The sequence below is a fragment of the Grammomys surdaster genome, unplaced genomic scaffold (assembly GCF_004785775.1).
Source record: "Grammomys surdaster isolate TR1022 unplaced genomic scaffold, NIH_TR_1.0 98, whole genome shotgun sequence".
Taxonomy (NCBI): Eukaryota; Metazoa; Chordata; class Mammalia; order Rodentia; family Muridae; genus Grammomys; species Grammomys surdaster.
In genome coordinates, this window is record NW_021604577.1 from 13,437,304 (window position 1) to 13,460,830 (window position 23,527).

Genomic DNA, 23,527 nt, shown 5'->3' on the forward strand with positions numbered 1-23,527 from the left:
ACACACAAGGAGAGGTCAGGAGAGGGAGAGAGCCGAGGCTGTACACAAAAGGCAGCTGGTTCTTTATAAGAATCATTTCTACAGGGAGGGAAAGACAAAATAAAACATACTTACATTTTGAGATTCATGACACTTAGGAAACATTTTTCCAACATTGAGGCCATCAATAACAATATCAAAAGGAGGACAGGAGTTCACAAAGCTCTCAAATCTCTTCAGTTCCTAAAAAGGCAAAGTCAGAGGAAACGTTAGGGGTTAGGGGTGTAGGTCAGCCCTGGTCTCCCCTACCTGAGGGTTTAGGGGCTGGGGATGTACGTCAGTGCTTGTCTGCTCTGTCTGACCTTGGGTTTGACCCCCAAACTCTATAAACTAGGTGTGCTTCCACCCTGAGAGGTGAAGACAGGAGGAGCCAGAACCCAGGCCAGCCCGAGACGCAGAAGACCCTGCCTCAGAACACACGGATCTAAGAACTATACAGGGAACCCAGGCCAGCCCGAGACACAGAAGACCCTGCCTCAGAACACACGGATCTAACAACTATACAGGGAACCCAGGCAAGCCTGAGACACAGAAGACCCTGCCTCAGAACACATGGATCTAAGAACTAGCCCAGAGAACTAGACCAGGACTTCACTGTAAACATGCTGAGGTAACTTAGCATTATTTTGATAACTGAAAATACTCCTCCCATAGGACCCCCCCCACTCCTCCCCAACACTCCTCCCCTATTGATAAATGAGGTCCTTTATTTATACAGGGGTAGATGGATGCCTGCGAAGACAGACCCGTAATCTTCCCTTCCCTATACGTTGTCGGCTAAGCCGTAACTTTCTATGTAGATCAAGCTGGCCTTGAATTAGCAGAAATCTTGCTTCTGCCCCTGCGTGTAACCACACTTAGCCTTTCTGTTACATTTACGAGCGTACTCACTCCGTTTCCTTTCTGTCCTCCATACAGAAAACCTCTCTAGTCTACTTTATTACCCAGGCACACAATCTTTACTCCCAAATTCCAGCTTATTCCTGACTTCATCGAGCTACCTGAGCTATTTGTTTCTAAAGTGTAATTTTTGAAGACAGTCATGTCTTCAAATGCCATTTAGCTTTAGATGTCCTCACACAAATGAAACAATTATCATCTAATTCAGTTTAATCCTATTTTTAAAAGAAAAGAAAGGAATTCTCCTGCCCGTTTTCTGAGTATTGAGATTATCACCATATCCATGCTTGTTTTTTTTTTTTGGGGGGGGGGGGGGGAGAGGGTTGTTCTCTTTTAAATGCACATACCAAAAGAGAAAAGGGGGCGGGGAATAGAAAAAGGGGGTGAGACTGGGTAAAAACCCAAGAAGGAAGAATGTATCAGAGAAACAACACTAAGTTTAACCTATTAAACAATTATATAGTAGATCTAAGGCCAGGCCTGGCGGCACATTCAAATCACACAGCTGGACACCAAGGCAGGAGGATTCTGAATTTGAGATCCAACTGAGTTACACAGTGAGATCCTATCTTAAAAAAACAAAAAGCGGGCTGGAGAGATGGCTCAGCGGTTAAGAGCACTGACTGCTATTCCAGAGGTCCTGAGTTCAAATCCTAACAACCACATAGTGGCTCACAACCATCCGTAATGAGATTCGATGCCCTCTTCTGGTGTGTCTGAAGACAGCTACAGTGTACTCATAAATAAAATAAATAAATAAATCTTTAAAAAAAAGCATAAAATTAAAACAAAACAAAACAGGGACTGGGTGAAAAAGAAAGAGGAGATGGGAGAGATAAGGCACGGGGTAGAAATCCCAGGGATATCCCGGGAACACTGTTAGCGCAATGATAAGCTTGCACACCTCATCCGTGGTTCCCCGGCACGTCTCGCTCACACAAACAAATGAGCAGCTAAAAGACCAACCAGGAACTGGAAGGTGAGTCAGTTGGCCCTGCAGTCACTGACGACAGTAAGGGAAATTCTATGTCCCTGTGACCTCTGACAGGGCTGAAATTGATTTCATTATTCCTGACAAAAATCCCTAACCCTCATTACACAACTATTCCCCTGCCATGATTAAACAAATATGCAATCTAAGTAATACTTTCCTAACCTCAAAAATATACATCGGTGTAATGAGGAGGTAAGAATTATTAACACAGTGTAGGGAATAGATCTAGGTTCGAATCCTGCCTTCACCACTTACATTGTACAATGTTGATGAGTTGGGTGATGTCTCTGAACCCAAGTTTCCCTCCCTGTAAAGGAAATACTTCTTCCAGAAAGTTGTTACTAAATCATACAGCTAAATAAACAGTAGCTTTGACAAAGTCTAACATTTGCTTATTTGCTGTACATTTAACAGCATTTGTGGTATACCTACAGAACACCAAGTATTCAGGAAACTACAGTAGGTGCGACTCCCTTGAGGAGATTCTAGTATCACCGAAGTGAAAACAAATCCTGACATGGAAAAGATACAAACTCTACAACAAGAACAGAGTTCTTGTCACTGGATTAACAAAGAAGCAAGTGAAGATTACAGAAGTCTAGAAAGATATGGAAGCAGAGGTGGAATAATACAGCTATAAGGAGGGTTGGATGGGGCAGGGTTAGGAGGGTAGGGAAGAGGAGGGATATAGGAAGGGAAACTAACACTAAAGAGCTTTTGGAAAGGCTATATGGAAACCCAAAACCATAGAAGCTTCATGAAATACACACACACACACACACACACACACACACACACACACACACACAAGAGTTTAAGTGGAGTTATCCCGTAACGGGGGAAACACACTAGACACCACAGGCTTCTATATAAAAGCCCCAGTAACAGGAATGGATTACCTTTGTTGTGTGTTGTTAGTCAAAGTGGTCCCATAGACCCCCAAACATTACAGCCTGTCGCTATTGCTCCTAGTTACCCTCCAAAATGTGTGATAAGACCCTACCGTAGAAGACAGCACTTACTTGAGTCATAAGCATAAAGAAACCATAAAGAAACCAAGTAGGTGCTGACCTGAGCTCTCTACTGGCTAGCTTTTGTAGAGACGGAAGGTGGTATGCATGTTACTGGATGAAAAAGTAATCATTTCACTCAACTCTGAACCCTGCAACTACAATAACAACCTGCCTGGTGAGATACGCCTATTTGTAGAATAGTGGCATAAATGTTATGGGAGTAGTCGATCACTTTCTGATTGGATTTAAGGCCAACTCCATGAGATGGATCCCATAGCCAGAACCATTAAAGAGGCCAAGAACCATGGGCTAAATAGTCATATGCCCTAGGGAAGAGCCCTTGACTATAATTCTAATGACTTCTAATGACTTACTGCTGTCCACATAGACTAGTTGATTCTCAGAGCCATCAATAAGCTGCTTTCAGTATCTATCAGCTAACACAGAGGCCTGCGCCTGGTAGACTTTAGAGTGCTCATCTCTAAATAAGACCTCTCATTCCCCTTGCTGCAAGCTTCAGGAATCTCTGTGGAAGAGGGGGTGGGAAGGCTGGAGGAGTCAGAGGTGATGCATGACTCGAACTGTTTTCCAACAGTAGGCAGTTGCAAATTTGAACTCACAATGACTGTGACAGCACACAGAGACCCTCTCAAGTCAAGCGGGAATGAAGTCCCACCCTAGCGAGGACATTCCAGCACTTGGTAGCTGTCGGGAGAAGGGTCAGGTTTCTTTAGTCATATGATACCCAGTTCACAGAGCCCATACCCAAAAGTAGCTGGGCAACATAAACTGGATTTCATGGTGGAGTGGATCAAGGAGGAGCTGGGGGGGGGTGGATCTGCTCAAAATACATTGTGCGAACTTCTCAAGTAATTATTAAAAATATTAGTTTTAAAAGTCAAGAAAGAAGGCAGAAAAGGTACTTTAAGAAAGCCTCAAGGATTTGGAGATAAGAACACATTTGGGGAGGGGGATGGGACAGGAAGAAGTAGCCCAGAGCTGGTAGGTATTGACTGAAGCAGGAGTTTGGAGAGGAGACGGTAAGAATCAGGGCCTGAACCGTACGTAGGCTGTGGCTAAACTAGGAAAAGTTACCTTTAGCATGGGTGTGGGAAACTGCAGAAGATTTTTGGACAAAGGACGATACAATTAAATCAGTGTTCTGAAAGATCAATCTGGCAATAGAATGGGGAAAAAAGACGTTAGGAAGGGAGTGTGAACACGAGCGAGACAGGAAGTGCTGTGCACACTGCTGACACTAAAGGCCTGGACAGCATTTGTGCAAGTGTAACAGAGAAGCCGGCCTGAGAAATGATGCAAAAATCACATTAGTGACAGAGTCAAGGGTTAGGAGGGAGACAAAGTCAGCTTTAATCCGTTTGGTCCAGGGGGCAGTTAAGGCGGGAACACCAACAAAGGAAAGTCAAAGGGGGCTTGAAACTTCAGAGAGGAAGCGTGTGTAAAGCATTTGGCTTGCTTGCTTGTCTGTCTGTCTGTTTGAGAGTCTTACCATGTAACTTAGCTTGGCCTAGATCTCCCATGTAGACCCTTGAACTCACGGAGATCTGCCCTTCTCTGCCTTACAATGCTAGGATTAAAGCCACATGCAGCCATGCCCAGCAAGCACTCAGCTTTTGACAAGTTGAGTTCATAATCAACTCACATAAACACATGGCTACAGTTACCTTGCATTTAAAATAAGATCAGGGCAGTAACGGGTGGAGGCGATTTCTGTCAAAACAGATAACCAGAATTCCATCCCTGGGACCCACGTGGTAAAAAGATACAAAGGACTCCTGAAACCTGTCCTCTGAGCTCCACACCTGCACCTCTGTGTGCGTGCTCAAGCACGAGCACACAGGAGCATACGCATGTGCACACACCATGAAATCAATGTAGGTAAGAGTTGTATCCCAATACAATAGAAAGAAACTTAAATTTGGACTTCAATACTTGTTTACAGTTTTACTGACCACCCTGCTGACAGGGAGGATCCTATCGACCGCTCTGGAACCAGAGTTCCTCTGGTGATTCTGGCATTTAATAATGACCAGTTCTTCTCCAACTATGTGAATTTTCTATCTGCAAAGGTCTGGCCTAGGTTTACAGGCAGCAAGGGCTCCTAAATGTATTTTGTGTTTTTTTTTTCCTTCTTAGAATAGAAATAGATACATTCCTTTATTAGGCAAGAAAACAGTAGGCAATGGCAGTACCAGAAGAACCTGTTTGTTTATTTACAGAGGGGTCAGCCTCTCTAGTCCAAGTTGGCCCGTGAGCTCTTCACCTTCCTGCCTTCATCTTTAGAGCTGCATGCTGAGATTAGAGCAGTATGCTACCATCCTAGCATCCAAAACATTTTTGGAAAAATGAACAAATGTATTTGGCCTCAAGATATTGGCAGAGACTGCCAGGAAGACTGACTAGATCTTTCAGCTAAGTCTGTTCCTGCACACCCGCCACACTCAGCTCCTCTGACTGCCCCTGGCCACTCTACCTAGGCAGGGCCTTACATTTTTCCTGAAAAATATTCCTGGCAGCTTTTCTCATTTCAGAGGCTCTGAAAAACATTCAGCTCAACAAAACCCAAGCATTTAATCAACGGGAACCTGCAAAGGAACACCAGCATTTCTGTTAACCTGTCAGGATGTGATTGTTCCATTCTAGGTCCAACGTGACAAACAGCAGTTACATTACAGCAGTGGGCCATTACGTGCTGGTTGCCGGGACAACTTGAACTATCTGTAGGTTCAAATCATCTGTGCACAGCTACTACCGGCATAAACACAATTCTGCAACAACAAAACAAACCTACTGCTTAACCAGTCAAGAAGCCAGCTTTGCACATTCCATTCTCGCAATTATAAAATCTCCAAATGAAAAGCCAGGACTCCTGAGCACAGGAAATCACATTTCAGTTCCCCACAGCTACCCCACAGCTCGGCCCACGCAAGAACCTAGAGGAAATGCGCCTGGAGACCTTATTAACAAAGGATGGAAATCCCCGCACTTCACACTTCCCAATTAGCACTGTGGAGGCCAGCCGCTCTCAGGCTCCGTTTCCCTGCATGGAAGTCTCCCCAGCCAGAGCCGCTCTGTGGCTCATACCTGTGTAAACGCCAGGGCAGAGCAGCTGCCGGGTTAAAGCTGTCCAGGTCGCTGCGCTAGCTGTCAGCTTCACTGTACCATGGATTCGCACCTACAGGTTATTGGTTTTTGTATTGTTGTTTTTCAAGTTAATAACTTTTGTCAGTCAGAAAGCAATGCGATGCAGTAAGAAGCCTCTCTAGAGCCCACTGGGAAGCCAGAGGAGCTGTGCTACCCACTCCAGAAATGGAACCTCACTGTTTTAAAAACAGAAAAAAACATATTACCACTGTAGAGTGACATGACACTTTCCCAGGTTTGGGGATGTCTTATTATGTGACCCTGGCTGGCCTGGAACTCACAGAGATCCACCTGCATCTGCCTCTGGGATTAAAAGGATTTGCAGCCATATCCAGCAAATATCAGTATTTTCAAAATATTTGCTTAAAGGAGACTTTCACTCCTAAGTGAGGTCCCAAATTGTTTTCATCTTACAGTGAATATAAGTATATAGTTTTAGCTAAGGGGTGATGCTACGGAGGGGTGCTGCTCTGTAAGAAACCACTAACGATCTGCTGACTTAAAACCTCTCTCCATAACTCTTACCTGCAAGTGCATGTGTATTTGTTTAAGGCAGCAGGTCTTCCTCTCTCTGTCTCTGTGTGTGTGTGTGTGCGTGCACCTGCATGTAAGGCCAGATGTTGCCAATGGACGTCTTCCCCAATCATTTCCTACTTTATTATTATTTTAATTTCCTACACTTATTTATTGATTTATTTATTCATTTATTATTTAGTGTGTGTGTGATTGTGTGTAGTGTGTGTATTCACATGCTTAAGGATCACGGTACATGTGTGTGGAGGTGAGAGGACAAGCTCTGGGAGATGGCTTTCTCCAACCATGGAGGTCCTGAGAGGCGGGGTTTGTGGCTGCACCGGGAGCGCTCAGGCTCAGCGAGGATGACCGCCCAATGAGCTCCTGCGATCCTCCTGTCTTCATCTCCCTAGAGCTGGGATTACAGATGTGCACCTCTGTTCAGCTTCTGCATGGGTGCCGTGGTCTTCATACTTACATGACAAACACTTTACCAGACTGTAAAGTGTCAATTAAAAAAAATTGTAATGGCAATCTAAATCATATACAAGAGACAGAATAATAAATCCCCACGCGCCTATAAACTAACTTGACCTGAGAATGCAGGCCGACCTTGTGTCATATGTAACTCCACCTACTCCATCCCCTACTTTCAGGTTCTTTTCTTTCTTTCTTTCTTTCTTTCTTTCTTTCTTTCTTTCTTTCTTCCTTCCTTCCTTCCTTCCTTTCTTTCTTTCTTTCTTTCTTTCTTTCTTTCTTTCTTTCTTTCTTTCTTTTTTTTTCAAGGTCATGTAGGCTAGGCTGACCTGAGACTCGCTATGTAGCCCAGGCTGCCCATGATCAATCCTTCTGTCTTAGCCTTTCATGTGCTAGGAGTACACCTGTGAAACACCACAATACCTACTCAAATTCTTTTCTTCTCTCTCTCTCTCTCTCTCTCTCTCTCTCTCCCTCCTTCCTCTCTCCTCTACTCAAATTTGTAATTCTCTTCAAGTCCTGCAGAACAATCTTGAGGCATCACATACTCTGCTCAGTGTGTAAAAGCTTCACATTTCCTAGAGGAAGGCAGAAAGGTTTCCAGGAGAGCTTTGTACAGCTCAGACATCGTAAGGATCTGATGTGCTTTTCCTGCCCTGCAACCTGACAGGACAGAATTCAGACTGCAATTGCACACCCAAATCACAACTTCCCGTTCTCCTCAGAGTCTCTGGAGCTCCACCTTCCACTCCGCTCCAATGGAAGAGTGGCCTTCCTTCCGTCTTACTAGATAAAGAAGCTTCTTGGCAACAGGAAATCTTAACATCAAAGGGCTCTAAAGGGACCTTGCCAGCCACCTGGTCCAACCTTCTCTATTTAAAGATCAGGAAGCAGAAATGAGAGGCACAAGAAGACTTCTCTGTGATTACGGACAGTCTCCGGGCAGGAGAGCCGGCAGTGTGATTAAAAGCTCTCCCTGAAGACTTGAGTTTGATTCTGAACAGCACCTCTAACTCCAGCTGCAGGGAGACCAACACCTCTGCCTCTGCTGACCCCTGTACCCACGTACACATTCCCACAAACACACACATTATTTACATTCTAAAACATTTGTCAAATAAGCTGATGTTTCCCAAATGCTCCTTCATTTACTCATTTACTTTTATTCATTCATGGCTTGAAGACAGGCTCTCATGCAGCCCGACCTGGCTTTGAGTTCAGTATGTAGCAGACGGTGACCCTGAACTCCTAATTTTCCTACCTTTACTTCCACAGTGCAAGGATTCCAAAGTGTATGAGCCACCAGACTTTTTATTAAATTTTAATCTCTTAAAGCAAGGATAATCTAATGTGGACACTGCCAGAAATACAGTGCATACTTATCATGTATTAAATAAAGAAAATATCTTATTAAATTCTTTTGTAATGCAGTAATGCCTAAACAGGACTTCTTCCCTTGGCTTTCTGCATTTCCATCCACATGAACCTCCCAGTCCAGCACCGCTCTCAGATCTGCCCCTAAAACATTCTCTAGATCTAAAAATCACCAATGTATCCTGACCTTGTAAAACAGAATTCATGGATGCATTAAAAGAAAAGTACAAAAAAGTACATTGTTTCAAATCAAATCTCATAAAAGAAATTGGACTATAGTTGGTAAAATTCCAGTAAAAGGGGGCTGGGGAAATGGCTCAGTGGTTCAAAGCACTAGCTGTTGTCTGGAGGATCCAGGTTCAATTCCCAGCACCCACATAGAGGCTTACAACTATCTGTAACTCAAAATCCAGGAAATCTAATGTCCTCCATGTGGTGCACAGACATGCATGTATAACATAAAATAAAAACCTTCAAGAATCCAGTGAAAACCAAATGAGAGAAAAAAAAAAAAAACAGTGCAGAAGTAGGGAAGGAATTCCCAGGAAGGCAGGCAGGCAGGCAGGCAGGCAGCAAGCAGGCCTTCACTGTGAACCCCAAGATTGTGTTATTTACTGGAAAAAAACCATTTTCAGTTGTGGTGTGGCTCAGCCTTAGCACACACCTTTAATCCAAGAGGTTTCTGCTTGGATATTGTAAGCAGTTGGATATTGTAAGCAGGGTAAATAAGGTGAACCATATGTCCAGAGGTGGAGCAAGCAACCAGCTGACAGGAAGTGACGTAAGAAAAAAATCATAGCAGCTACGAGGGAGTCAGAAGGACAGAGAGACACACAGGAAGTAGAAGGGAGAGACACTCAGTTTGAAGGCTTTTTGAGAGGCATGAGAGAAGGTAATTCCTTAGGGGACATTGGCTGAGGAGGAAGGTCAGTTGAACGCTTTCTCTGCCTTTCTGAGCTAGCAGGCTTTCACCCCAGCATCTTCACTGGTAAAATCAATATTGAGATTTTGTTAAAAAAAAAAAAAAAACTACACAGAGGACATGAGTTCAGTTCCTGGCATCCACGGGATGGCTCACAACCTCCCGTAACTGCAGCTTCAGGTGATCTGACCCTCTTCTGCCTTCTGCAGGCACCAGGCATGCAAGTGGTGCACAGAGATACACGCAAGCAGAACACTTCTATACATTAAAAATAAAGAAATAAATAAAGATGATACCTGAAAGCATAGAAACCCGTATCTCTCAAACAGCCAGATTCAAAGCTAAAAAGAGGTAGCCTGAGTTGGGCACAATAGAGAATACCTGTAACTCCAGCATCGGAAGGCAAGAGCACGGCGAGGTCAAGGCTAGCTTGGACTACAGTGTGAATTTGAGGCTAAATGAGCCGTGACAACCTATCTTAAACAACAAACAGGAGAAAATTAAAAACCATCCAGCCTCATCCCCCCGACCCCCACCCCGCCTCTGCATTTTATAATTCTCCAGACTTTCAGCTCCCAAGATAGCACCGATATCCATGAGGAATGCCCTGAGGAGAAACACTCTGGACCACTATTCCATAACATCCAATTCTGGCTGATTAGAGCACAACACTTTGACAAAGTCACATCGAACTGAACAGGGCGAGGGTCCATCTTACCATCTCTTTACTTTTGCACATGGACATTTTCCTTAATAAAAATGATAGACGTTTATTTGGCCGGTTGTCGTCTGTTTTTGAGGCAGTCTGGTATGTCTCAAGCTGGCATTGTACTCACTATGTAGCCAAGGGTGACCGTGAGTTTCTGATGCTCCTGTTTCTACTTGCTGGGATTGCAGGTGTGTGCTCTCACGTCAGGTTTATGAAGCGCTGGGGATTAAACCCAGGCCTTCTCGAGTATCAGTCAAAATGCTTTACCAATCAGCTCATTTTCCAATCCTAAAGAACTGAATTCTTATGTGAGAAAAATTTTTAAATTAAAAAAACCCTGAATCTTTGTTGCTGCTGTTGTTAAGAATATCAGTATCATGTAACTGAAAGCAAATGACAGTCACTAGTCAGTTTGAGAAACTTGTAAATCCTTTAACAGGATTGACTTGCCCAATAAATTGGAATTTATATGGTACTCTATTGCCACCTGGTGGCCACATTCAGAACTGCAAATGAATGTTTAAAACAGGAAGTATGGTTGATAGCTCACACTTTAAATCCTGGCAGTTGAAGAGGTGAGGCTGGCAGTTTGTCATGAGTTCAAAGCCAGTCTGGGCTAATAGTTAATAATAGGTAACCTGAGCTAAGGACTAAATTTGTGCCCAATGAAGTGGTGCACACTTTTAATGGAAGTACTTCAGGGTTGGAGAGAATGGTTTATCTCTGTGAGTCCGAAGCCAGCCTGGTCAACATACTGAGTTCCAGGACAGCCAAGACTATACAGAGACCTTGTCTCAAAACAAACAAACAAACAACAACAACAAAACAATCCCAACCAGGGGTGGGGGTGGGGGTTGTAAATGCCTTTAAACCCAGAATTAGGGAGGCAGAGACAAGGAGATCTCTGAGTTCAAGGTCAGTCTAGTCTACATAGTGAGTTCCAAGACAACCAGGGCTTCGTAGAAAAACCTTGCTTGGATGGATGGATGGATGGATGGATAAAACAATAAAACAGAATACTCCATGTGTCTCAAAATTAATTAATTAAAAACAGAAAAGCTAAAAAGTTGCCTTCTTTGCTCATACATCTTTAGAGGTGTTTTCTCTCCCCCATAGAAAAGCTGCTATGCAGTAAGGTTTATCAAAATCTCACTCTGCGAGTGCTGGTTCCAGCCCCAACTGCACTTGACAGTCATCTGGGAGCTCTGACTCTCCCAGCCGCACCCATAGGGAATTGGTTCTAGGACCCCAAGAAAACCTACAGAATTAACTAACCTGGGCTCATAGGGGCCCACAGAGACTGAACTGCCAACCACTGAGCATGCAAGGGGCTGACCTCGGCCCTCTGCACATATGCAACAGTTGTGTAGCTTGGTGTTCATGTGGGACTCCTAACAGCGGGAGCAGAGGCTGTCTCTCACTCTGTTGCCTGTCTTTGGGACCCTTTTCCCGTACTGGGCTGCCTCATCTGGCCTCAATAGAAGATGTTCCTAGTCTTACTGTGACTTGATATGCCAAGGCTGGACAATACCCATGGGAGGCCTCCCCTTTTCTAAAGAGAAAGAGAGGAGGAGGGAATTGGGGAGGTAGGGGGAACTGCAGTCAGGATGTAAAGTAAGTTAATTAATTAATTAAAATAAAAACAAACAAACAACAAAAGAAAACAAAATGAAGTCATACGAATGTGTTGCAGGGCTGGAGAGGTGGCTCAGAAGTTGAGAGCACTGGCTACTCTTCCAGAGAACCAGGGTTGGACACTCAGCACACACGTCACAAGTCAGCTCACAGCCATCTGTAACTCCAGTTCCAGGAGATCAGTGCCCTCTTCTGGCCTTTGCAGGCGCCAGGAAAGAAAGTGGTACACAGACAAACACCCAAGCATATTTAAAAAAAAAAAAAAAGACGAATGGGCCCTACTCCAAACTACTAATATCATAACAAGAAAAAAATGTGGCCACACACAAAGACCTTGGGGAAGGTACCAGCAGGCCATGTGAGGACACAGTAGGAAAAGGCCACTTTACACCGAGAGGCACTTAGGAGAAACCAAACTTGACAACATCTTGGCTGGAGTGGATGTGCCGTTCTGTTGTGGTCGTTATGCTCTTTGTCTTGTTGTGGGTGGGGCACCATGGGTGTCTTTCAATTCCGCTTCTCAGACTTCAGAACCTTAGCTTGAGGTCCTAGAACCAACTCCCCGTGGGTCCAAAAGACAGACAGGCATCGCCCATCCACCCGCCTTTCATTTTTCCTTTTTTGTTTTTTTTTTAAAACAGGTTTCTCTATGGAGCCCTACTGTACTGAAATTAGCTATGTGGACCAGGCTGGCCTTGAACTCATAGAGATCCACCTGCCTCTGCCTCTCAAATACTAAAGGTGTGTACTGCCACAGCTGAATTCCCTTTCTTTATGTAGGCAGGGGGTGTGGCTCAGCAGCAGGTGCTTACCTAAGCAAGTGTGGTGCTCCAGGTTTGATCCCCAACACGAAAAGAAAAATGGAACACCGAAACCCGAAGTTTTCAGTGTGTTGACTTATCTTGCATGGCACTCTTGGGACTGTCCACCTTTCTCTCCTGTTTATTTCTGAGCTGTGTGGGTCAAGTTAATTACTCTCTAGGTACCCTCCTGCTACAGCTAGTCAACCAAACTCAATGCTCTTAGAGGTTTTTTATTTGGTTTTTAAGATCAGCCTTGCTACAGCTGGCCTTGATGGTGCAACCCTACTGGCTTCACTTCCCAAGTATGAGGACGAAGGAGTGTACCATGTCCGGCTTCACGCTATGCAGTATACACCTTTACAATCCTCGGTGAGGCAAGCTCTGTCAGAAACAATATTAAGTCACACAACCACAGATTAACACCCATGAATCCACTAGTGCAAACAGTGTGTCATCTGACGGAAGGGTATTTAAGCATCCACAGAAGTTTTGACCCACGGGAGTTCTGGAATCCATCCCTGATGGATACTGAGAGATAACACAGTGATCATCCACACCAACCATGTCCTTCCCTATAGTCTAGGGTAAGATTCATTTCTTACCTCTCCATCTGTGTGTGCTCTTCTTTTAACATATGTGTGTGCGTGTGTGTGTACCACGACACATGTGGAAGTCAGAGGACAACTTATAGAGTTAGTCCTTCCTTCTATGTGCGTTCTGATGATCAAACTCAGGTCATTAAGTTTGGTGGCAAGCACCTTCATTGGCTGAGCCATGCCGTCAGCCCCTTTGCCTGTTTTTGAACCGTGTTCATTTGCAATTCTTTCTCTTTGCTATGTAAGCACCCCAACTTCCTTATCCCACCTTTCCCTCCCTTTGGACAATCCCTTTGTGTGATTTACTAGAACTGTGCTTTCTGTCTGGGGCTTATTTTGGCGGTGGGCAGTCTTTTTTAGGATTTGTGTGAATGTTTTGTCTGTGAGTGTTTTGTGTACACGTATGTCTGTGCAGCACATGCATACAGTGCACACAGAAAGCAGAAGAAGGTGCTATATCTCTTGGAACTGAAGTTACAGAGAGGTAAGTTATGAGCTGCCACGTGGGTGTTAGGAATTGAACCCAGGTCCTCTGAACAGCTAGTGCTCTTACGCACTGACTCACCTCTCCAACCCCTGTTTAACAATCTTCAGGAGGCATTTTTTTCTATGAACAGGCAGAAGCGCTCCCCACTTCTCTTGCCCCGAGAACTCTCTAGCCAGGAACAACTCATCTCTATCTTATTTTGAAGTATTTCAAATGCAGATTTATACTGAATGTGTTCATCTGCTGCTCTAACCAGGCTGAACTTGCCCTGACAGGACAGCCTAGCCTGCTATTCCTGTGGCCATCAGTGACGACGTGGTTACTAAGTTGCTGTTCATCAGTCCTCTTCTTATCAAGTCTCCACGGTTGTGTCAGCGCTCTGAAGTCTATGGTGCTGCCCTGAACCCTGTCCTGACCAGTATGGGGCTCTCTGACCTTCCTTCCTGCGTGTCTCCCCATCCACCCCCACCATGCTCTCAACGGAGCTGACTGCTCTAGCCCCCTCTCTCTCTCTGGATGAGCTCAGGCATTCTTAGGAGAGAGTTTACTATTGGGGATGGAATCCCAAACCTCCAACATCAAAGTCTCCTCTCAAAGCTTGACCTAAGTCCTCATCTTCTCCTTGCACCAAAACTCGGTACAGAAATTAAAGTATCACCTTGTCCTCACACCTGTTTCTGGTCACTGTCACTCCAGAGGGAGGAGATAAACAGGGAGTCACCCATGCCAGGACCCACTTCAGACTCTGCACACATCCTTCCATCTTCCTCCCTAGGCCGTCCCCTAAAATGCCTCCAGAGCACAGCAACTCCTCAGACGCCCTTACCAAGCAGCTGTTACCCTCACTTAGGCCGGAGAACCCAGAAGCCGCCTGCCGAGCTTCCAGTATTTCAACCTTATCCCTATCAGCTCATCCTGTACAGACAACAGACACGGGACAGACCACAGACACTGAGGCCTTCTCTTCCCACTGTTCCTTTAACTCATGACTTGTTTTCTACTTCCTTTCTTCCTTCCTTCCTTCCTTCCTTCCTCCCTCCCTTCCTTCCTTCCTTCTTTCCTTCCACTGAGACTTCTGCCACTCACTGATATCACAGATTGGCAAATGTTTTCCGTAAAGGGACGAACTAATTCAGCTCTGCAGGCCACATGGTCTTGTGTATCTACTCAATTCTTCAGGACAAACACAGCTGCAAGTAGTACCTAAATAAATCAGTTTGTCTGTGTTCCAACAAATTACTGTTCTATACCTCTCCCTTCTTCTTTGCTATGCATTAGTCCAGACACCAGCATACTGACCAAGAATTTGCTTCCTGACTCAGTTTTCATCCCCAACCCAAGTGGCAAAGCAAAATGTTGGCACATGGTAAGTATTTTACAGATGTGGTTGTAATTACCATATAGGGGGAGGGCCAGGTGTGGGGGCCCATGTCTTGAATGTACTCGGTACTCAGGAGGTAGAGACAGGCAGATGCTAAGAGTTCAAGGCCAGCCTGGTCTACACAGTAAAGCGTTTTCATTTGTTTACCAAGGCATGGTTTCCCTGCATAGCCCTGGCTGTCCTGGAACTCTGTAAATCATACTGGCCTCAAACTCAGATCCACCTGCCTCTGTCTCTAGAACGGTAGGATTAAAGGTATGAGCTACCACACCAGGCGGAAGCTCTGTCTTTAAAAAAAAAGAAAGAGACTTTGGAAAGAGGGCAGGCCGATGGAGGGAAGGAGAGATACAGAGTGTTATATAGGACTAGCAGCATAGCGTAACGGTAGAGCCCTTGACATGCAGAATGCCCAGGGTTTAATCCCCAGAACTGAAAAAAAAAGTCAATAAAATGAAAACAAATCTTCTTCATGGACACTCTCAGCATCTCTGTGTCTGAGCTGCTGGCATTCATGTCGGGCTTTAAGTTTATCTGTTTGACTCTGCCTGGCTTGTGTCAGCATCTGCCCTCCCCACACACACTCTAGAATCCAACTCAAGGCAACACCGATGGAAATCCGCTTGCCACCCAAACCCTTGAAGCTGGCTCTTCACGGCGCTCCGTTTCTGCTCCTCTCTCTTGCTCCAAGTCCCCGAGCTCCCTCCAGCCCATGCTCACTTCCTGGTTCACCTCAGCCTCACTCGCAGCCCCACCTCACACCCACTCTCAGCGCTTACTTTCCCGAAATTGTACCAGACTAGCAAATGCTCACACTCACACTGTCAAATTCACCTGTCTTTTCTGTTCCCATAGCTAGATGGCCTAGGACTTTACAATGGCTGTGACAGATGGACGCCATTAGTAACAGACCCTCCAGCCTCAGCTGGGGCACCAGAGAATTGCTTCACAAATAACCCAAAGTTCCAGAGGTTAACTCTTCAAGTTCCCTGAGGTCACCGTCATTTTTCTTCCTTTTAAATGAGCAATTTGCTTCCGGTACTTCAGAGCAACTAGAAGTCTGAACAAAAGCATTAAGTGCTTTCCCTCATCTATCCACCCAACTTACATCGCCTTTAATTCCTCCCTCTGGGCTCAGAAGGAGTTGGTTTCACTCCTATTCAGGAGAAGTGCTTTAAACCTACTCCTGCCTTACCTATCCTGCAGAAATTAAATCCCCGAATCAATCCAGCCGTGTACCCTAACCACAGCTATTTTTATCCTGAGCTTCCTGACTTCGAAATGGTAGTATCCTTGTGAAGTTTTTGGATGTTGTGACTGTGACGGGCTGAGAGGTGCATGACATACATTAAATGAAGTTTCAAGGAAAAAAAAAATAGCTGTGGCTACATCCAACAACATTCTAAACAGTTCATTGACTGACTGGAACTCCAATGGTTACAGAAAGTAAGAATGCTGAAGGCCCAGGGCAGCACTATCTTGGGCTATATTAAGCCTCTAGATAGCCATTTACTGCCCACTTCTGTGCGTGACCTAACATCCTTGTGACCATTAGGTAAATACTTTTGGAAACAAGCACTTAGCTCCCACCAGCCCAAAGGCTAAGGATGGCATCAGAGCATCTGAGGCCTCTAACAGACATCTCCCAGCTTCGCCCCAGCCTGCCTATGCCATGCTGCCACCACATAGTTTTTTAAGTATCTTGACTTAGGACTTTTTTGTTTTGTTCCTACAAAAGTGTAATGAAACTGTTACCACACTGGAACATGCAATTTGGGGTAATTGAATCTACATTCTGGGCCACAAGTCACTCATAACTGATTCCAGACTAAACTACAACGTTCCCTTTAAGATGAGTGCTGCATTTGTTTGTTTTTTTTCATTGACAGTAATTATTAAATATGGTAGCTATTATTTTTTTAATAGTGTAAGCCTCTTATACTACAAGAATTAGGATGCAGGGGGGGGGGAAGACACTAATAAAGAGCCAAAGAAGAAACTGTCCCCAACGTCTCTGAATAGAATCAGCTGCTCTGTGCGTTGGGCTGATTAAACACATCAAATGCTTTGGCTGTTTGCAGCACGGTCTAGAATCTGGAGCTAACAGCATCCAAGGGGAAGATTTCATTCGAGTTCAAATTAGCACAGGAAAATGAACAACTCTTCCTTCTATTCATTTAGAATAAGTAAGTATTTAAAATGAATACCAGCACTGTGGAGCCAATGGTGGGGTTAAACCAAAGCATCCAATGAGAGGAGTTCATAGCTGGGGTAAGAACACCTTAGTGGAGTGTCTGTGGCAGGGATAGACAGGTGTCAAAGAGACAGGAACTAGCTTGAAGGGGCTCCTACTAGCCAAGTTAGAGAAAACCAACAGAATGATAGTAGTCAGTCCTGAGGCAGAGAGAGAGAGAGAGAGAGAGAGAGAGAGAGAGAGAGAGAGAGAAATGAAAGAGTCCTTATGTATCTGCACTACTGACAAAAAAAAAGATAGAAAGAGAAACATAACGTTAGTTACTATATGTGGAATAGTGACAAAAGCACCTCTCTGCAATTTCAAAAAGTAGTGATCCTCTCCACGATGCTAAGAAGACTGGATAGAAGGTGAATAGGTTCGTGCTATCAGCATGATCTTGGGATGCTACCTCACAGGTTACTTATTAACCTGAAAGGGGGAAAGGCAGGCAGATTTCTGTAAGTTCGAGGCAAGCCTGGTCTACAGTGAGTTCCAGGGCAGTCAGACCTACCTAGTGAGACCCTGTCTCAAAAAAACAAAACAAAACAAACAAAAAAGAATTTGCTGAAGATCGTACTCAGAGAAAAATGTAAGACCCCCAACTGTGGAGACAGTAAACCATGCAAAGCTGCTTGGTGGGTAGAGCAGGTTGAAACAGGCGCTCCAGGCTAAGCCTCCCGCAGAGGCCTCTCTGTGCTTCCAACCACAACTGCAGCCACGCTAAAGACAATCACCGCTCAGCTAAGTGGAGGCCCCCACCCCACCCCACCCCACCCCCACCCCGGGTTAGAAGCTGTCCTCAGCCCGCTTCCCTGAAGCCCAGCACCCGCCAAGCGGCAAGCTCCCCACGGTTCACACCCAAGCGCACCCGCCGTGCCCTGTAGCAGGACGAAGCGTGGATCCACACCCGACTTTGAACACTGAAATTCTGACTAGATAGAATAAGACTGACTTCAATGGGCTGTAATATACCCAATTATTCTACAAAACTCTAAAATGAATCTCTGGGAGACACAATTATAACCATGGGCTACATCTACCCTACCGCTTGTTTTCATGACTGGCTTTTTGGTTTTGCAGGGGAGGGTGGGCATGTGCAGAGTGCTTGTGCCCGTGTAAGCACATGTAGAGGCCGGAGGAAAACTTCTGGAGTCTTCCTTGTGGTGCGCTGCCGCGCATGCATAGTCTCCCTCCTGAAATCGCCATTAAACACCAGTAAGGCGAATGCCTGAGCAGCCGGTAACTGTCAAAAACTGACGCAGCCCGACGTGTCATATCTGCCGAGACGCATCAGCCAGTAGAGTAGGGACATGCCGACCCGATGGGTATATAAGGAGAGCTCCTCTTCCCCTCGGGGTCTTTCCTCATTTTCATTGGAATAAAGCTTGCTGCAGAAGGATCCTGGTGTCCGAGTCCGTTCTTGCTGGCGAGAAGGTGACGCGGGTCACACTTCCTTGCTCACTCTACACTTGATATCGTGAGACAGGCCCCTCTCACTGAACCTTGAGATCCCTGTTTCAGCTAGACTGACTGAGACTGATCAACAAGCCCTCAGAAGCCTCCTGTCTCACGCCCTCCCCCACTCAGGCCCAAGAGTCACATGCATGGGCCGCCACGTCTGGCTTTTACATGAGTGTTAGGCATCTCCACTCAGGTCCTCGAGCTGGCATAGCAAGCACTTCACCCACTGAGCCACCTTCCTAGTCCTCGTGATTAGTTTGAATGGACCGGTCACAGACACTTCTACATCATCCACTGCTGTTTTAACTGTAACTAAACCAAAATGTTACAAGATTCCGCATGGCTCACAGAGCCCCAGATATTTGCCCTTTGGCTTTTACAAGAAAAAATAATTGTTGGCCTCCACCCCAGACAAGCCATCTAAGCGCTCAGTGGAGCCGTCAGACTCACCTCAGGTGTCGTCTTTTTATACTGGTCGCCGCCGTCAATCACATCCTTCATGATTTTTTCCTTCAGAAACTCATACTCTTCTGGTGCCAGATGAATGGACTCCATGGTTCTGCCACAGCTTGAACACTGGCCGCTGGAATTGCAATGTTTTCTATTAGATACTGTCTTGGAAGATATTTTTTTTTCCTAAAATGCGTAATTCCAAGGCACAAGGAAATGGGAATGTTTTATATATATATATGTATGTATATATACATATATATTTATCATGTATATGTATATATATACATATATATGTATATATATATAACATTTGCAATCACATTTATTTGATTTTTTTTTTTTGTAAACCTGATCTCTAAGCATCTAGATGAAAAACAAAATTTTTTTTTCTACTAAGGCATCTTATGTATATATACATACATATACATACATATACACATACACTTACATAAATTTACATACACATACATATATATACTTTACACTTTTGGAAGAACCACAGGGACTTCAAAAAACAGCTCAGTGGATAAGGGTGTCTGTGGTTGTTGCGGATTGGTTCTAATGCTATTAGTATTAATTTGGATCCCAAAATTACATGGGAACCCGCACATCCGCCTATAAGCCGCTGAAGGTCCCTGCCCCCAGTTGGCTTTGATTGGTGAAATAAAGTTGCCAGCGGCCAATGGCTGGGCAGGGAGACAGAGGCGAGACTTTACATTTCCTGGGCAAGGGAGCACGAGGGAAGAAGAGTTTGGAGAATCGCCATGACGGGGAAGCAGAAAGACCAAACCTGAGGCTGCAGGAGAGAAAGCATACACTGTGTGAGGAGTGGGTAGTGTGGCCCACTCTACCCTGACCAGGTCTGGGGTAGCAGAAACGAAGTATAGATTTTAGAAAGTAATAACTGAAGAATATCAGAAGGGAGAGTGTGTTAGCCGCCGTCGAGCTGTTTATGGCATTTAAAAATAAGGCTGTGTGTGTGTCTTTCATTTGTGAATCCAAAACACTTGAGCAGGTGTAGAGGAGGCTCAGACCCTCAAAGGAGTTCAGAGTGGATTAATGTATTACCAATACAGCGGTCAAGCCTGAAAGCCTATTTCAATCCCAGGGATGGACATGGTGGGAAGACAGAACCAATTGCCTGAAAGCTGTCCACTGACCTTCACACTGAATAAAGTGAAAATGTAATTTTTTATTTTTTTAAAGAAAAAGTCTAAAAAAAAATAAAAAAAATAAAAAAATAAAATAAATAAATAAAAAATAAAGAAAAAGTCTTAGGGCTTTCAGTCTTCAGACTTTGTCTTGTTTCTTCATGATGCCAACTGAGGTTGTTAATATAATGAACAACCTGACAGGGTGTGAGTGAGATATTCTGCTATTTTTTCTATGGTTTAGATCTGGGAATGATCACACCACATGCCTGTCAGGTTCCCGACACTTTCCCCAGCTTGGTCACAGTTAGAATCGGACAAGTCAAGAGCAGCCTGAAGGGGACTTGTGCTTACCCCTCCTTCCAGCACTGTCAGAGCTCTTGAGAGCAGTCATGGTCATGCACACCACTGTGGTGACAGGGAAAGATGGTAAGAGCCACATGAAACTTTTAAAGTAACTCCTAGAACATAAACTGGGTCAGCAGTCTAAGGGGCAAACATCATTAAGGTGTAACACGAACTCAACAGGAAAAATGTTCTGTGCATTCCAAAGTCTCTGCCTATATGACTGTAACCCCAACACTTGGAAGGTTAAGGTGTTTTATATGTTTGAAGCACCCTGGGCTACAATTCCAGACTCTCAAGACAACAGCGGAGATGGTTTCCCCCCTCAAGAAATTTAATTATAAATTCTTGATTATCCTATGCTTAAAATGTTCTTAAACATTATTTTTGAAATTACTGGAAGCTCTCCTTCCTTTTGAAGTTATTTTTTTTGGGGGGGGTGGTTGGGGAAGTTTGTTGTTGTTGGTTTTTTATTTATTTATTTTATTTTTAAAAAAATAAAATTTATTTTATATAGGAGTACACTGTAGCTGTCTTCAGACACACCAAAAGAGGGCATCAGATCCCATTACAGATGGTTCTGAGCCACCATGTGGTTGCTGGGAATTGAACTCAGGACCTTTGGAATAGCAGTCAGTGCTCTTAACCGATAAGCCATCCTTCCAACCCTGTTTTTTTTATTTTTTGAGACAGAGTTTCTACTTTCAAGGCTGGCCTGGAACTCACAGAAATCTGTCTGATGCTTTCTGAGTGCTGGGATTCAAGATGCCCACGACCATCACCACCATCACCATCATCACCACCACCACCACCATCACCACCACCACCACCACCACCACCACCATCACCACCATCACCACCATCACCACCATCACCACCATCACCACCATCATCACCACCACCACCACCACCTGGCTTTAAGATTTATTTTTTTTAATTATGTGTTTGTATAATTAATTGTATGTATGGGTACATGGGGGTGAATGCAGGTACAGGCAGAGGCCACAAGAGGGCAAAAGATGCCCTGAAACTAGAATTACAGGCAGTTGTGAGCCACCAGATATGAGTGCTGGGAACTGAACCATATCCTATGGAAGAGTAAAACAGCTCTGACCCTCTGCGTCATCTCTCCAGCCTTTCTTATTGTTAAGTCAATGCCAACCGAACTTACTACATCAGAATCAAACATATTAGAGACAAAGAATGGTCTTTACCTTTTCTGAACTGTGGTGAGTTGTCCTTTCCATTGTCTTCCAGGAATACTACAAAAAAGATTACAAAACCAAATTATCCACAAGTTAAAAACTCCTGCTTAACCTAGAGACAGACAGTCACTGTATAGACATTCTGTAAGGAAGAGTAGGAGAAGTTCAGAATACTTTTTTTTTTTTGTTTTTGGTTTTTTGAGACAGGGTTTCTCTGTGTAGCCCTGGCTGTCCTGGAACTCGCTCTGTAGACCAGGCTGGCCTCGAACTCAGAAATCTGCCTGCCTCTGCCTCCCAAGTGCTGGGATTAAAGGCGTGCGCCACCACTGCTGGCCAGAATACTTTCTTATGATAGCTTTCACACTCTGACTCCTCTTCTTTTGATATTCAATAAGCATTAAGATACCTAAAAGTTTTGTAAACATGACATATGATAAAAAGAGAGAAGAGAAAGGACATTTAGGAAATGGCCTGAAATAAAATAAGGGTCAAGAAAAGAGACTAAAAGATTGAAATCAGCCAAGCAGTGGTGGCCCACGCCTTTGATCCCAGTAGTTAGGAGGCAGAGGCTGGTTGAGTTTGAGACCAGCATGGTTTACAAACCACGTCCAGAACAGCCAGGGGTCTGTTACACAGAGAAACTCTGTCTCGAAAATATGCACGCATGCACACACGCACACATACATAGATTGAAGCAACAGACATTTGTGTAATTCAAACTGAGATGAGTCAAAGCAAAGGAGAGCTTGGGGGAATAGCCAAAGACAAGACAAGACTCAAAATAAAACGAAATGATGGTTTTCCATTTAATGCTTTAGTATCAGGCCCAATTAGGAACTGCGCCATCCACTTTAATCACTGTAAGTGGCGAAACACAGGGACTACAGCCTACCTACTGCACATTATTTCGGTCACTACCTTTGAAAATAAAAATATGGTCATCTGGTAAAGTACTTGCTGCACAAGCAAGATCTGAGTTTAGATCCCCAGAACCCTTGTCTAAGCCTGGCAGAGCAGCCTGAACCTGTAACCCCAGCAATATGGATGTGAAGACAGGCAGATCTTGGGGCTTTTTAACCTGTGAGTCTAGACAAAATGCTAAGCTTGAGGTTCAATAAGAGACTCTTGTCTCAAAAGTAAGGTGGAATTTGATTAAAACAAAACAAAAACAACAACAATGAAAACAAAACTAGCTGGGCGGTGGTGGCGCACGCCTTTAATCCCAGCAGAGGCAGAGGCAGGCGGATTTCTGAGTTCAAGGCCAGCCTGGTCTACAGAATGAGTTCCAGGACAACCAGGGCTACACAGAGAAACCCTGTCTCGAAAACAACAACAACAACAAAAAACACACAAAAAAAACCCAAAAAACAAACAAAAAAAATGAAAACAAACCTAAGTCAACCTCTATTGTTCCCATGTGCATACGCCCCCACAAACCCTTTTACTTGCTATAATGTTGCCCATTATAATGTTGCCATGTTAGATGTCTCAGAAAATAAAATATAGTTCTACAAGGAAGAGATCTGTTCATATAAAAACAGGAAGTGCTCTATAATTTTCCTTTTGTGTGCCAAGTAGCAAGTAACACGAATTATTCCTATTACTTTCTTATGAGAATATTTTGTTTTAAAGGAGAAACAACTCTTACCTCAAGAATGGAAAAGGCACAGG

General features: G+C 44.4%; 1 protein-coding gene across 2 annotated transcripts in view; it reads right to left on the reverse strand.

Moving 5' to 3' along the window:
* The window catches only part of Prorp (protein only RNase P catalytic subunit), a 75,764-nt gene that overhangs the window by 49,917 nt on the left and 2,320 nt on the right, over positions 1 to 23,527 (reverse strand). For both annotated transcript variants that reach the window (XM_028782832.1, XM_028782839.1), the window contains 3 exons: positions 21,866 to 21,913; positions 19,153 to 19,285; positions 115 to 222 (listed from right to left, as the gene is read on the reverse strand). In XM_028782832.1, the coding sequence (XP_028638665.1) occupies positions 115 to 222; positions 19,153 to 19,285; positions 21,866 to 21,913 (289 nt within the window). The remainder of the gene's footprint in view (positions 1 to 114; positions 223 to 19,152; positions 19,286 to 21,865; positions 21,914 to 23,527) is intronic.